The sequence below is a fragment of the Falco peregrinus genome, chromosome 2 (assembly GCF_023634155.1).
Source record: "Falco peregrinus isolate bFalPer1 chromosome 2, bFalPer1.pri, whole genome shotgun sequence".
In the NCBI taxonomy this organism is placed as follows: Eukaryota; Metazoa; Chordata; class Aves; order Falconiformes; family Falconidae; genus Falco; species Falco peregrinus.
In genome coordinates, this window is record NC_073722.1 from 40,408,797 (window position 1) to 40,421,029 (window position 12,233).

General features: G+C 37.7%; 1 protein-coding gene across 3 annotated transcripts in view; it reads left to right on the plus strand.

Moving 5' to 3' along the window:
- The window catches only part of DNAAF9 (dynein axonemal assembly factor 9), a 79,173-nt gene that overhangs the window by 22,666 nt on the left and 44,274 nt on the right, over positions 1-12,233 (plus strand). For all 3 annotated transcript variants that reach the window (XM_055794156.1, XM_027777172.2, XM_027777173.2), the window contains 7 exons: positions 1,061-1,167; positions 4,222-4,299; positions 6,528-6,626; positions 7,221-7,276; positions 8,420-8,555; positions 10,174-10,255; positions 11,218-11,254. In XM_055794156.1, the coding sequence (XP_055650131.1) occupies positions 1,061-1,167; positions 4,222-4,299; positions 6,528-6,626; positions 7,221-7,276; positions 8,420-8,555; positions 10,174-10,255; positions 11,218-11,254 (595 nt within the window). The remainder of the gene's footprint in view (positions 1-1,060; positions 1,168-4,221; positions 4,300-6,527; positions 6,627-7,220; positions 7,277-8,419; positions 8,556-10,173; positions 10,256-11,217; positions 11,255-12,233) is intronic.

A 12,233-nucleotide genomic window follows, 5' to 3' on the forward strand; every position in this document is an offset into this window, starting at 1 on the left:
CTTAGACTTCATCTGAAGAGTGAATGTTCACAGCATGAGGCAAAGAAATAATTTGCATTCAGAGAAGCGTGTTTTGCTTCTACAGAAGTTCTCTGTTCAGATGAGAGCTCCAGATAAATACTTCTTTATATAAGGAAAGAATAAACATTTCGTTATGCAAGTTCCCTTTTTTAGCACTGAAAAAATTGGACTGCTTGACTTCCTGTTATGATGTGTAGCCAGCCTTGCAGCCTCAACAGTGTAATCTTACATTGTTCAGTAAAGTGTGTTTTGCAGTATCCCCAATAGTAAATAATGTGAAAGCGATGCGGTGCATGTACTTCACTGTGCAGCGTGAGCACGTGGGGGTTTTGATCCATAGTACAGTGAGAGGCAAACGGGGGGGAAGCAAATTGCCTTCTATTTTTGAACCATGTAAGTTCAAACCAAGCTAATTCAGTTTTGAGGTGTGTTTTCTTTTATTCCTATTTCTTCATTGCTTCTCCTGAGGAAAGGGTGATAGGCTCTGCCTAAAAATTCGTTAATGAGTCAGGGCATAGGGGAAGTATGGTGGTTCTTTGTTAGGAAGTATCTAAAGAAGTATTATCTAGGGATGATGATCACACTTCAGATGGCTTACAGCTTCATCAGTGAGTGCCAGGCTGAATAGTTTTTCTCTCCCCCAACTTAAAATTCTGATTAACACAGGGATGATGTTTGACAGTATTTTACTTAAGGCCAAATATTTGAAGAAATTGGAGTAAGCAAAGCTCCCTGTTTATTATCTTGAATTTTAAGAGGCACAGTTTTACTAATGGTCTTGGAATTAAATTCGCAAGGAGACATAGTATTCTTTGCTAGCCTGGTAGCTGGAAAAAAGGGGAAGAATTCAGGGTGTAGAGAAAAGTTTCTGAAAGCTACCTTCTTCCCAAAAATGTTTTTCAATTACCTATTTTAAGTTGTACAAAGGCAGGATAATTGACATCCTATATTAGAGTCTCAGAACAGCTCTAAGATCTCACAGGAAGTTAAACTGCCAGTATTTGTGAGATAATGTTTCTGTGAAACATTTCTTTTGCAGGTCATCTACAGATATTTGATATGTTCATTGTTGAAAAGTGGCCAATAGTGCAGGCTTTTGCACTGGAAGGAATCGGGGGTGATGGCTTCTTTACAATGAAATATGAAGTGAGTAGTTATGTTTTTAAATTTCTTCCATTTCCGTTCTGAAGCAGAAATTGAATCATGGAATTATTTCAGTTGGAAAGTACCTTTTGAGATCATCTAGTGCTGACTCACTGCTCAAGTGAACTTCAAAGTTAGATGAAGTTTTTCAGGATCTTATGAAGCGGTGTTTTGAATGTGCAAGGAGGGAAACAGTGCAGTCTTGCTGTGAGACTCTGTTAGAAGCTGCACAGCACTCTGTCCTGGATCAACTGTGACTGTTTGGTCATCATCCCCAGCTCCCCAGTTGTGATTTAGAATTGTTTTTCCTTGTCTTTGAAGGCCTCCTCTGCCGATAACAGAAACACTTTTAACTCTGCTAGGTGGGTATAGGTCTTCAAGAGCAGTGCAAAAGAAGCTGCTAATGACAAATGCCTTGAGATAAACAGAGAATAAGTGACTGTATTTCTTGGGTCATCGGTTTTGACACGAGATGCATCTACTTGTCTCATCAACATGATATATTCTTGGGTCTTTGAAGCCTGCTGAATAGGGCAACAGTTAAGATTTTGGATGATGCCCCTAGTTTTGGTAACGACTTGCTGTTCTACTCTGAGCAACTTGTGTAATTTGATTCACTTATTTATTAATTATACTCAAACAGCATCTTCAGAGGACAGCTTTGTATTTATGTACTACTTTGAAACTTCTTTTATTTCATTTTCTTGGATGTCTGCCACAGAAATGCAGATGTCCTATTTTTGTAGTCACTCATCCATTTTTACAGCCAGAATGTTCTTTGTTTGACTTCTGACAACTGGAAGAAACCCAAGGAATTAATAGTTCTATTGTTAAAAGTCTCATCACTTGTAGTACTGTACACACTTGCTCAAAAATCTATTATGTCAGTGCAAGTGTGCCTTTCTGAGCACTGTGTTCTTTCCACTGATACCTTTCCTCATGCTTTTCTTTTCTTCATTCTATCACCAGTACTGTAAATAATCTTGTTGTGTGAACCTGTCAAAACCATTAAGTACAAAGTGCAAATAGGTGAGCACATTTGTGGAGAGGTACCTAAGTATCAGTAGCCCTTCTTAATGTCTGAAATTAGTCAAGGAGGATTTGACTGTGAATTCAGGAGTTGTTTGGATCTTTATTACCTTTGCCAATTCACTTCATGAATCCATAGAGGCTTTGAGAAACTGTGTAGACCCAGTGTGGTGATATTTTCATAAAGACAGAGCCTCTCCTATTTCATTGTGGGAGTTGATGCTGCCTTTGCTATACTCTTGCAGATTTAAAAAGGAACAATGAAAATACTCGGTATGTATTTTTAAGATTAAGTGTGTTAGCTCCGGCGGTTCAAGCAGTTCCAGCTTGAGTTCTTTCTCCTTAAAGTCATAAGGGAATTACAAGTGGGAAGTGGCATTCTTGTTTTTTATGTAGTTGTTTATGCATGATTATCTGTTAGGCAGCTCCTGTGTGTCACAGATGGGGAGGAAAACCCAGTCTATACGAGGAAGTACGTTTGAGATCACTGTAAATGATCTATAAGTGAATACTTGTGCCATTATTAAAAGGGAGTGATCTCAGTTTATTTTTAGCTCCTCAAACTGATTTTCTTCCTCTGCTGTGCATTCTGTGCTGTAAGACTTGAAGATAACCTGATGATGATAACTTACTACTTGTTTTCAGTGTTTTAAGCACGGTTGCTCTCTTAATACAGAAGTCGAAGTCAGGGTTGGTCAAGGTGCTATAATCCAGAGAACTTACTGTACTGGTAGGTGAATGGAAGTGATGTATGGGAAATCATTACTGCCCTATCTAATAATATGAGTAAGTGGAATAACTGTAAAGAAGTAGTTTAAGAAAATTCCAGTCAGTGTTGCATTTTTAATGAAGTGGGTGGTGGGAAACCTTGTAAATGCAGGAATTATTCAGATGCAAGTTTCCCTTAAGAATAAATATGTTTTTGACTAGTGTTCTCATATGCATCATCTTAGTACTTGGAAGAAGGTACTGCGAACTGTTAGGTTAAACTAGCTTAGCCTATATTTACATTACGCTTACAGCGAGAATTGGCTGGTGCATAGGACGAGTAATTTTGGAATCTGCTGCTTTTCTTTCTTGTCTCAGAAAACTGATCTTTCCCTTTTACTTGCACCAGTTGATGCTGTTCTTTGCTATTAGCACAATTCCATAGAATCATAGAATGGTTTGGGTTGGAAGGGGCCTTAAACATCATCTAGTCCAACCCTCTGCCATGGGCAGGGACACCTTCTACCAGACCAGGTTGCTCCAAGCCCTGTCCAACCTGGCCTCGAGCATTTCCAGGGATGGGGCATCTACAGCTTCTCTGGGCAACCTGTGCCAGTGCTTCATGACCCTCATAGGGAAGATTTCTTCCTAAATCTTCTAAATTTCTTCTAACCTAAATCTCTGCTCTTCCAGTGTAAAGCCATTCCCCCTTGTCCTATCACTGCAGGCCCCTGTAAAAAGCCCCCCTCCAGCTTTCTTGTAGCCCCTTTAGGCACTGGGAGGTGCTCTAAGGTCTCCCTGGAGCCCTGTCTTCTCCAGGCTGAACAACCCCGACTCTCTCAGCCTGTCTTCATAGGAGAGGTGCTCCAGCCTTCTGAGCATCTTCGTGGACTCCTCTGGACTGGCTCAACAGGTCGATGTTCTTCTTCTGTTGGGGGCCCCAAAGCTGGAGGTAGCGCTGTGTGTGTGTGTGTGTGGTGTCTCACCAGAGCAGAGTAGAGGTGCAGAATCACTTTCCTCGACCTGCTAGTCAAAAGATTGCTAGTTTGAAAAACTTCATGAAATGATTTATTTGAAAGATGTAGGCAAAAATTTGCACCTATATCAAAGCCTTACTTGAGATGAGTCTCTGAAGCATCCAGAACACTTGCATCTGGTCAATTCTTTTGTAACCAGCATGAAACAATATTTCTGAATTCATACTTAAGGACGACTGGTAGCATGGGCAGTGTGCTGCAAGTCTGTTTGTGTGGCTTAAACCTGAATCTGTGACATTCTTCATGGTGTATTTCACAGAATTGTGTTTAAAATATTTTTCAGTTAATGGATGTCAGTGTTGATTTGTGGAAGACATACAGCAAGATGGATCCTGTTTCCTTGGAGGACTTGCTCTTTGAGGTAATGCAGGTTAAATACTCTGAATCAACTACTAGTCTGTTAGTTTAGCCCCAGAGCAAAATTGTGATTTTGTTTATTTTTAATAGTGCTTATGGACTTAATCTACTGGCTCCGCATACTGTTGTTTACAGGCTCTTTCCTTTCCTCAAATCTACCACAGAAGTCTACAAAACATTAAAACAGCTTGTCTTGGATTCCTTGAATTTCTTAATTTGCCTGAAATTCTCCTAAAGGTTTTTGTAAATGGTGTGACTGTTCTTCAGGCCATATGACTGTGTACAAAGTGCAGAAAGTTGGTCTGTTTGTGTGTGTTAATCCTCCTTTTGCAGCAAGGGGGGAAAAAAATTCCACTTCAATTTACAGCCATTCCAGGAAAAACCGCTTTCAGAACTGCTTTGTAACCACTTTAAGTGGGTAACAGTGACACTCAGTGGCTGCCCTGAAGCTTTGTGGAATATAGACATACAGTGTAAAGTGATTCCTCATTTTAATACGATGGGCTGATCTCAGTGTTAGAGAAGAAAACAATGTTATCAGTATATATTATTTTGTTAATTTTTCATCACGTTCTAGCTTGGCAGCAAAGTGAGCTTTCAGTATGTAGTAAGTTCAGTAGTAAGTATCTTTTATTAATAAAATACTGGTAGTTCACACCAATTTGGTTGTTTAATCAACTGCTGTAATGAAAATCAAAATGTCATAACAGTTTACAAGGTTGTCAGTCTTAGTCACACTCTGATACTTCACTTCCCCCATCCTGTACAAGTGAGGTTAATGTCTGGGACTTTTCTTGTACCTGGTAAGTCTACCCTGAAACAGACTTACTTATCCTAGTTTGGAGTTTTAAACTAGAAAGTTGTTGTTAAATTGAATTCAGGTTTTCTGAATAAAATTTATAAATGCGGTTTTCATACAACTCTGCTTTTATAGAAATTGGTTATTTAAAAAATGATTTTTTTTTTCTCCATGAGGATGAAGTTAAGAGCGTTTGAAGCTGGTATGTATTAGCAAAAAAAGTATACTTTTTTGTTAATACAACTTTGATTTCAAAACCTTCTGATTTGAACTTGACCTGGGATGTAAAAGAATGTTCTGTACAAAATACTGCCATGTGCCAAAAAACTGACAAAAGCAATTCCTAGCCTTTAGCTTCTATGAAAAGCTTATTTGAGACTACAGTATTCTCCAATGATACTTTCTGCATCTAAATGTAAACCTTCATTTTTAACCTCTAATACAGGCTTTATTAGTGTTTTGGAAGGCTTGTAAGGTTTCATCAACATTCATTCTCTAAATTTCATTCATTGCTGCATTAATGAAGTGGCTGAAATAAAATACTGTATAGTGCTTAGACCACTGCTAAAGTCATAGTTCTGGTTTTGCCTGTTACATATATGTGAAAAACTACACTTCCTAAAATCAGGATGTCTCTTGTCTTCCAAGTTAGTATGTGACAGGTAACTGCAAGTAATCTTGAAGTATTTTAAAATTGCCTAGTTATGTAAGGTTCCTGCTTTTGTCAGTGTGACACACTATTTTCTTTTTATTGATTCTCTGGTTTTTTTTAAGATTAATTTGAATGCACCACTTAACCGTAGTCATCTTCCTTTTTTATTCTGCTTCAGTAAGGTGTTACTGGTGTTTCCTTTTCCACTTAACTTTTTGTTTTCACAAATGCAGATAAAAGAAAGGATTGCCTGCTGCTTGTATACCACGAGTTTTCCAAATTCCCCACCTTATTCCTCATTTTCTGTCCGTAAGCTTATTTAACATCAGATACAAATTACTGCAGAACCATATATAGATTTCAAAACTGAAAATTACACCTGTCCAAGTGTTTTATTTTGGAAATTTTATGGGAAACATGAGATTTGAGTTATGAGTGATCTCAAAACAGTGTACTTGGGTTAAAAACAGGGCGGGGCTCTGGTCCTTTTCCCTCTCCTGCCTCTTGGCTCTCAAAGAAACCAAAAACCCAACCCACCAAAAAAAACCACACACCCAAAAAAGACCCCCTAAAATGCAGCAGAAGGTCCTTACCTTCTAAATGATGTTTATTTTCTTGTATTTAAGTGTTTCATTGTGCAGGCCATTTTCTATACTGCGTAGTGAAATGTAGTCTACGTTGTTCTGAAGTAATTTGTGTTCATTTAGTACAATCTGTGACTGACTTTTTTCTGTGATGTAACACCTGCCTTACTAAGTAATGTTGAATATTTTTCTTCTAGGATTTAATGATTTTTGAACACCAGTGGACCAACTTTTTTGCTAATTTTGATACTGAAATTCCCTTCATTCTGGAACTATCGGAATCTCAGGCGGGGGAGGTATGCCTGCTTCTGTAATACTTTGAAATGCTAGCATCATCCATGCAGAAGTAGTTATTATTCAGCATTGTTTGTTTGTTTTTCTTTCTCTCTACCCCATCTCACCTTTGATGTTTGAGGAGTAGAAACGCATTTTTAAGTTCACCACCCACCTTACCTCTACCCATATTATGATGGCTTAGGACTGCCTGGTGTAATTCAGTCAAGTGTTCACTGATAGTTGAACTTAGCTGTTTTATGCCTGCACAAAAGATCTCCATTTGTAGGTAGATTGACTTCCATTTTAGTGGAAGCTTTGGTATGTGCACTTCCTAACAAGCTGAGGTTGCATGTGTCAAATCTCAAACATAACTGATGGTAACATACAACATGGGTGAAAGTAGTGCAGTGTTTTTTCATAGTGGTTGTTGCTTTTTAAACATATATGAGACTTAATGGTGTTTGGGTTTGTTTATGGAGGTTGGAAGTAGTTCTTGAGGGTTCAGGATTTTTTTCTGAGAAGGATAATTCAGGTTTATTTTTAATGATAGTGAGGACATATCATGCTTTCTGTTCATTTGCTTGTTAATTTTTTTTTTTAATTATTCTTCACAGCCTTTCAGAAGTTACTTCAGTCATGGAATGATCTCAAGCCATATAACAGATAACAGGTATTGCTCATTATTCCCTGTAAAATTGTGGTGTCACTAGTAACTTAATACGTTTTTTCCGTACCTCTGATGTCATAATGTTTATAATTCTTTTTGGGACCATCTCAGCATATCACATCTTATCTTTGCATATTTAAAAAAAATACGCAAAGGCACTTCTAGGAAGGATAAGCTGAATTTTCGTGGGATTTAATGGTGTAGTTATTAAATATACAATGTCAACATGTTTGAAACCATCCACCTTCTAACATGTTGAACATAATTCTAACATGATCAATTCCTTCATGGTCAGAGATCTAAACAAACTCATGAACTCATTACACAGGACAGCTATGTTTGAAAATGTTGGTCCTATTTATGTGATGCTCAAAACCAACTAAAAATGAAGGTTGAATAAGTTGATGTCCTTTTGTGCGTCACAACACACACAAGACAAATGCTTAAAGCAGGGCAGTTAAAAACCCAAAATATTAGCCAATATGAGCTGGGAAATACAGGTCAGATTTATTTCATGTCAGCATATAATTTTATCTGAGAGAGGAACTGGTTTGTTGTATGTCACAAAACCAAGCATTCTGCTGTTCTGAGCTAAACAAAGGTTGCTTAGCTACTTGAATGTCTCTGCAGATTCTTTATTTGGAGTTAAACGGTGGAGTTCAATGTCCTTTATTGTTTTCAGCATCCTATGTTGTTTGCATTTAAATAATGAAAAGAAAAACCTTGACCTCTCCAGCTGAGTCTTGGGCCCAAAGCCAGAACTAAAACCAAAATAGTTTTGTTTAATTCCAGTGTAGTCATTTCAGGGTTTTTCAAGATGGTAAACTTTAAGCTAGTCAGCTTTTCAAGGCAATTTACTTTAAAAAAAGAGGAATAAAAACCTTCTAATACCATTTGGGAAACAACCTTGAGATATGATCTTCTATATGAAAGCAACTGTAGTCTTCTTAAGTCAAGTAGTTTTTCTTTGGAACTTGGTCTTTTCAATGAGAAGCTTTCTGCAGCTGTAGTAATATTTTTTTTTTCTTCCTACTCTTTTAGTAAGGAATTCAATAGTTGGTCTGTCAGACTTGAAAGCTTTGATTTCATTTATTGTTTTGTGTTTTCTTCAAGTATTTTGGTAGTGATACCCTCTTCTCTCTTCAGCCCTAGCCGACAGCCCTTTGTTCTGTTTGGTAGCCACTCAACTAAGGAAAACTTGAACTCTGGTAACTTTAATTTTCCATCAGAAGGACATCTTGTTCGAAACACTGGCCTTGGTGGAAGCACTGCTAAGCATATGGTAAGGCTTTTAAGTAGTTATCTGATACTTTGAAGCAGCATATATTTTTTTCATATATTTTTTGTGCCCTTAAAATGCTTACCTTCTATGAGTTAAATGCCCAATTCTTAACATATAAACCCCCATATGTTACCTTAATAATCAGTCAAAGGAATGCGTTTCCTTTTTCTTTCTCTAAGTCATACTGTACTGATTCTTTAATCAGGGACTGCTGAATGTGTTAAATGTTTTTTCCCCTGTAGAAAGGTAACTTTATAAACTAATTGTGGTGCTGCAAATGTGTGGGGTGGGGGAGAGGGAATTTTTGTGGGGATGTTTGTCCTAGCCATAAAGGGAAAATCTTCCTGATGATGCATATGATATACTTAACTCTGACACTCAGATTTTATTTTAATCAGAGTTGTTTAGCCATTTCTTAAAAAGAAATGGGAAGACACTTTTTTTTGATAATGACTTTGCAAGTAGATGCAGGATACTTGTGTATTCAAATTTCAGCGTATGCCTCAGCAACTGAACAGTTCATGAAACTGAAAATTTTTCTGGTGTTCAAAGAATGTTAAGATTAAGTTGTAAGATTAACTTGTTTCCATTTTCAAGTAAAAGCTTAGTTTTAAAACATATGATGAGGTCGATGGCTTGTTGCACCGCCGTGCAGGGGACGTAACTGGGGAAGCGACCCCAGGGAATTCAGATCCTCTGGCTGGCTGGGCTTGGGTGATCAAGAAGGTAACTCGCAGCGAAGGCGGAGAGGTAGTGTGCAGATTGCGTTGTGTAGTTCTCCCTGCAAGCCAATTTCTATGGGCTCTGGGAGTGTCTGTCAGTCATGCGAGTCCAGAGTCTGTGCTGCTGAGGAGATGGATGTGGTTGAGTACAGGTCATCGTGGCGTGAACGTGTGATTGAGGGAATGAGTTTATGATCTTGTCATGACAACATTTCATGCGTAGATGCTTTAGGGATGGATGGACGGACGTGGGTATTCTGGACTCTTTGCATGTGTCAGAAGCCTGAGAAAGGATTGTTTTAGCATCCCAGTGAAATCTCATCCTCCATTTGCTGCTCTGTCTAACCATATTTCTGTAAAAACACTTCCAATGTTGTTCCCCCCCCTCCCTTGTTAACATTCCCATTAAGACCATTTGAAATCTTTCAAAATGCAAGTACAATTTTATTCTGATGTACTTGCTCTATCTGTTGTCCTCAGATTCTGACATTGTTCTTAAACAGGTGGTTTATTTACAGGTACAGGTGATACTGTTTTAATAGGGTGTCATGAAAATAGTAAATAAGACCAAGTGCAAGCGTAGTTATGGGAACCTGACACACTTTCCTCTTCATGAAAAGAGCAGTTGACATAGGAAATTGAAAACACATGCTTAACGCTTATGGAAGTCAGAGCTCATCTCCTTTCCAAAGTCTTTCAACCATTCAGGTCAAGTCAAAAGTGAAATATACCTTTGAAAACGTAAGTTGCTTTTCTAAAATCCAGGTAAGTGTGTTGTACACTTCCTGTAGTATGTCAATGGTTAGAAGACTTAAGGGGAACTTAGCTTATTGTTAATTATTGCACCAATGTTTTTTACTAAGGTCTTTTTGTATCTTATTAATACTGACAACTAGGTAGTGCAGTGTGTATCTCCAAAGGGACCTCTGGCTTGTTCAAGGACCTATTTTTTTGGGACCACTCATACTCCTTTCCTGGGTAAGTATATTAAAAATCCCAAGTAGTAATTTAAGACAGTTATTCCCTTTGAAAATTTTAAATTTCTAGCGATTAAAAGATGGCTTTGATTCTTTCATGAGCGTTAGTCCATGGAGTAGTAGGTGCTGTGTGGTTCCACAGCCAGTACATGAAATCATGACAGAACATTGTTCTGTTACACATCCTACCTTCATATGCAAAAAACTGTCAGTTCTGAGTGTGCAGGCCTTTTAAAATGGATAAACATTGAAGTCCACATTCCATACAGATTGGTAGAGAAACAGTCCCCCAAAATACAGTAAGTTGAAGTGGTACTGGTCAGATAAGCCTGATTTTTTTTTTTTTTTTTTTTTAAATGAAATAATTGACGACTTCTAAAAGGATGGAGAAAATTCTTTGACTTTTATCCTTTATTCTCTGGTTTGGGTCTAATATAGCGTGTTATAATAGCTGTCTTCCCTAACAAAAACCTGCCATGTGAAGTTTTTAAACAACAATTTTCTTACCCATTTTAAATGGCTGTATGAGTCTATGAATAAAGGCAGTCTCCTTAGGGTTACTATATATCTTGAAACCATATCCAGCTCAGAAAGCATTTGAAGAAAGGTGGTTGGAAGCTTGCAAAGTGGAAAGAATTATGGCATGTTTGATCTATTTGTGGTTTTTCCTGGGCATCCAGGAAAGGCCACTTTGAGAGACAGGATACCGTGTGAGTGGCATCTTTGTTCTGACCCAATGCAGCTGTTTTTGGGAGATGCAGGTTTTAGTCTTGGCTGTAGTATGTACGGGCTGTACTGATACAAGTTAATATTTGCTTTGTTCTTTAGTAAATCTGCAAAGAAACGGCAGTTATACAAAATACTGCATAAATGTCATGTGAGATATGTAGCAGAAATGTTATGCCCAAGAAGTTCTGCATAAACACTTCTGAAAAGTGCTTAAAATTTTTGTTTTTAATACAGGAAATGGCAATGAGATGCACAAGCAAGCTGAACAAGTGTAAGCTGTCAACTTTTTATTTTTCCTTAACTCTTCACACTTCCTACCGTGTGGCAGTATGTCAAAACTGCTTTTAGTCAGCAGTGGCTGTTGGCATTTGCAGAGCTACATTTTCATATTGAATAACGTGAATGTGACAAGGTTTCTAAGGCAAATCGCTCATTGAGGTTTTCAGTGAGCCAAACTATGAATTGTTCGTGTGACGTCCCTTCTGCTGTATAGCAAAGCATGAAAGGAAATGTTAGTAAATTTTGCTTAAATTGCAATAAAACTTTTATCTTAACACTTATTGGAATTGCTTTAGAATGCACTTCATATACACTGAGAAGGAAACTATCTATAACTGAGTGGGAGCATGTTTCACAGAAGTGAAAGTAATTTTTACACTAGTTTGATTAAGCTAAACCATGTGTAGGATTTATAATGGTTAGTGAAAACGCCAACAGGGAACACTCAAACTTGCGAAGAAGTTTTGCTCTGTTAGAGGATAGATAAAAGTTAACTTCTGATTAGTTTTTTTTCCAATAAGCTACAAAACTTCCACATATTTTGACCTTCACAAAATAAGACTGTTTATTTATGTTGATGTCCACTTCTATGCATGTTGTAGATACTTGTCAAGCTTTAAGAACATGGTAGATCATCTGCTTTGGTACTGCTCTCAATCTTGATAAACCAGACCTTTCCTCAGAGGTTTTGTCCTCCTTGCTAGTTAGGATGATTTGGGAGCCTGTTCCTGCTTCTGCAGCAGAGCAGTTTGCAAGCCTGCATGACATATTAGCAAGATATTAGAGATGTGTCAAAGGGAGCTGGTAGTGGTGTCCTTTCATGCTTAGTATTGTTGGCTTTTGGTAATTGTGATATGGTTTTCAAAGGCATTAAGAGTGAGGTTACTAGACTAAGCAACATGTTTTTAATTTTTTATACTAATGTTAACTTTGACAGGTAATTTTGCTTAGGTATATGTTCCACCCAAGCA